This window comes from Physcomitrium patens, chromosome 17, assembly GCF_059467195.1.
Source record: "Physcomitrium patens ecotype Gransden chromosome 17, ASM5946719v1, whole genome shotgun sequence".
Classification (NCBI taxonomy): Eukaryota; Viridiplantae; Streptophyta; class Bryopsida; order Funariales; family Funariaceae; genus Physcomitrium; species Physcomitrium patens.
This window is the reverse complement of record NC_143426.1, coordinates 5606438-5610000: the sequence shown is the minus strand read 5'-3', so window position 1 is coordinate 5610000 and position 3563 is coordinate 5606438. Positions and strand designations below refer to the sequence as shown.

The 3563-nt window shown below is 44.0% G+C and overlaps 1 protein-coding gene across 1 annotated transcript in view; it reads left to right on the top strand.

The window, feature by feature from the left end:
- The window catches only part of LOC112294836 (ethanolamine-phosphate cytidylyltransferase), a 3832-nt gene extending 694 nt beyond the window's left edge, over positions 1 to 3138 (top strand). The window contains exons 1-8 of the mRNA XM_024545732.3: positions 1 to 202; positions 822 to 1057; positions 1244 to 1494; positions 1730 to 1797; positions 2014 to 2134; positions 2328 to 2393; positions 2625 to 2747; positions 2868 to 3138. The exon at positions 1 to 202 is cut by the window's left edge and continues 694 nt beyond it. Of these exons, the coding sequence (XP_024401500.1) occupies positions 1 to 202; positions 822 to 1057; positions 1244 to 1494; positions 1730 to 1797; positions 2014 to 2134; positions 2328 to 2393; positions 2625 to 2747; positions 2868 to 2939 (1139 nt within the window). The 3' untranslated portion in view covers positions 2940 to 3138. The remainder of the gene's footprint in view (positions 203 to 821; positions 1058 to 1243; positions 1495 to 1729; positions 1798 to 2013; positions 2135 to 2327; positions 2394 to 2624; positions 2748 to 2867) is intronic.
- The last annotated feature ends 425 nt before the right edge of the window (positions 3139 to 3563 follow it).

Here is a 3563-nt window from a genome sequence, read left to right as displayed (position 1 = left end):
GGTTGTTTCCACAGAATAACAATAGGAAGAAAAAGAAGAAGGTGAGAGTTTACATGGACGGGTGCTTCGATATGATGCACTACGGGCATGCCAATGCGTTGCGCCAGGCTAGGGTTCTGGGCGACGAGCTTGTTGTGGGCGTAATTAGCGACGAAGAAATCAAAGCCAACAAGGGGCCTCCCGTCATGTCGATGGACGAAAGGTGAGCAAAGAGGAGTATTGCGGGTGTCTAACAGCTGGCGGTCGTATGCTGCAGGACTTCATGCAGATATTAGGGACGGGGTTGCAGTATAATGAAGGTCCTTGGTTTGTATTTTGTGAATTATGCGTAGGTGTATGCCGTGGTTGTTGCAGGAAAGTTACCAATCAGCGGACTCGTGTTGTGTCACGGGCGCACAGTAGAGAATGGGATTGTGAGTTGAATCATAATGAGGTGGAAAGGGGGAATACGTAGCTGATGAGTGGATTTTCAGTTATACTTCATTGCGAGGCACTATTACGTGTGTGGTCATGGGTCACGCAGTAGTTGCCACTGCGGGTTGGGTTTCCAGGCTTGGCTGCTCGAATGTCGAATGTGCTCTATTCTGGAGCCCAGATGAGTTTGCAGTGCTTCATCGTTCATTCTTTCTCAACGGTCTTGAACGTTAATTTTTTCCCCCCGGCAATAACGTGTGTGTACGTGTCATGAGTTTGAATCGGGAATCAGAGGTTGATACAGTAGAAGCTGATTGGTTGAGTGGACCTGCGTTACCCATTACGTAAAGATTACAGAAATGGCCTTATTTCGCAAGCAGGAATTTGATTTGATCGGAGGTTTGCAGAGTGGTGATGGTGAGCTCAGTGAAGTGGGTGGACGAAGTGATTCAGGATGCCCCTTACGAGATCAATGCGGAGTTCATGAACAAGTTGTTCACTGAATACAAAATTGATTACATCATTCATGGTGATGATCCCTGTCTTCTTCCCGACGGGTCGGACGCGTATGCACATGCGAAGAAAGCAGGTCGTTACAAACAGATCAAGCGAACAGAAGGAGTTTCAAGCACGGACATCGTTGGTACTTTACTTCACGCCTGACATTATAGTTTGCGATTTTGAGTAGGCCAAGGAATTCCACCTGTGAAAATAACAACATTGTGGAAGTTCAAGCAACTTTTATGAAGACAGCGTGGCCTTGGTAGCCTCGCCAAATTGCAGTTGGACAATGAACGAGTTCTAATATGATGGGTTTTTACGGCAACAGGAAGGATGCTGTTGTGTGTTCGGGATAGACCCACGAATGAATCTCCCGTGCACGCATCATTGCAACGACAATTCAGTCACGGGCACGGCGGCAGTCCAGGCACTAGTGGTGGTGTTGGTACTCGTGTTTCGCATTTCTTGCCGACTTCTCGGCGCATAGTGCAGTTTTCGAACGGGAAAGGACCACGACCAGACGCACGAATTGTGTACATGGATGGTGCCTTTGATCTATTCCATGCTGGTCACGTGGAGGTACTAAGTGGCCGAAACCCTTGTTGTGCAGTACGTCGACATGTGATGATGTGTTTGTGGTGGGTATCATCGTATGAGGTTAAGTCGCATTTTTCACCAGGCGGAATGTTTTTCATTGTCCAAGCCACATTTTGTGTTTCGTTGTGGTTTTACTGCATGAATTCCATCCTGGTTTCGTGTTGGTAGATGTTGGATGAAAGCTAGATTTTGTCGCTAAGACTGGTCCTTGGTGCAGACTCTGAAGGCTGCAAGAGCGATGGGTGACTTTCTGCTAGTTGGCATCCACAGCGATCAAATCGTCAGGTTCGATACTGTTTTGCTGTTCTTTCTAAATTATTTCATTTCTTGTGTTTATTCAAAAGAATATTTCGATGTTTGATTGGTGTTTAGGCATGCACGACATCGTGTTTGATGGTTGAAAGTCGATTGAATGTGGAGTCCAGAGCAATATTTAGGCAGAGCCAGATTAGTGTGGGTGGCAGCGGACTCATTGCAAGTATTGTATTTGTTTGGCAACAGTGCGAATCGCGGGCTAAATCATCCAATCATGCACTTGCATGAGCGTAGCCTGAGCGTGTTGGCATGTCGTTACGTAGACGAAGTTATCATTGGGGCACCATGGGAAGTGACCAAAGACATGGTACATTCTTGACTTTTCGTCACGGTAGCTGGGTCATTATAATGTTGCGGTTTTGGAGTGTTTTATTCTATTGTTCAGTGGCGGTTTTGATGGAGTTAGTTCTTCACAGTAACTACAATTTCAGCAGACGTCCAATTTTACAGTGGTGAAATTTCTAACGAATTTTGCGTTGCTTCTCGACCTGTCAATGCAGATAACAACCTTTAATATTTCGCTGGTTGTGCATGGAAGTTGTGCGGAGGAGAACGAGTTGAGGAATGTAAGCGTTTCAACATTGAGATTATGTAGTTTTAAACGCGAAGACTGCATAATGTCTTGTTTAATGAAAGATGTGCTACGTAATCTTAGGCTGTTGTGCAGTGTTTAGATGGTATTTGTATCGTTATATTTTATATTCATAGAGATTCTGAAAATTTTCCCGGAGCCATGTCCTGGTTGCACATACATGCGATAACTGAGAAATGCTGAGCAATTTTTCGTATCTGGACAGAGGGAGATCGATCCTTACAAAGCCGCCAAGGCTGCTGGAATCTTTGCAGAAATTAAGAGTCCTCGAAATATCACGACGTCTACCATTATCAGTCGCATACTTACCAACCACGAAGCTTACAGGGTATGGAATGATTTTGTTTGCTGGATAATCACATCAGTCGATTTTTCTGAGTAAGTGTAGTGACGGGGGACAACTGTAAATACACTAAAAAGTTTTTCTGTGATTGTGGGTGTTGTGCAGAAGCGGAACCAGAAGAAGGAGGAGAGTGAGAAACAATATTACCTATCGAAAACGTATGTGAACGGTGATTAGTTTTTTGTTACATTTCTTCTGGTCCTGTACGTTTCTAGTAGCAACTTCGTGAGCACGCGGGAGTTGGTTTAAGAGGTAGAGGAGTGTCGTTGCTTTAGATGGGAACTGGTCTCCGATTGCAGGAGTCTGCTTGTATATTGATTATTTGTTAATTTGCTATCCAATTATTGGGCCCATAATTCATTGGATGGGTTTAATACACCTGTGTGTCTGTGATAGTTGACATTTGAAAAAGAGGCGAGCAGTTTTTCTTTCACATGAGTAGCTCACGTTGAATTTTTCATTTGACTGTTAAGGGTTGTGACTACTTCAGATATCTCCTAGCACATTAGTTTCCTGGATGCAGCAGTGAAGGTGTTAACGAAGTTACCAGCCATTCAGTGTTTTGTAGAAGTTTGCTTAAGGAAGTTTTAAAGTTTTGGACATATTGACTGGACATTTGTCATTCTTGGTAGTGGTCCCTACTTCAAGTATTGTGTCGAAGGCAGAATAGGATTAGGAATAGTATTGTGACAGGTGGGTGATGTCATAGGACAGTGTTCGTTTTGGAACATTCTTGTGATTCTTAAAATCCTGTTCCGATTTTGGAGAACCCCCTGTGCAATCCTTCACACCAAAATATTT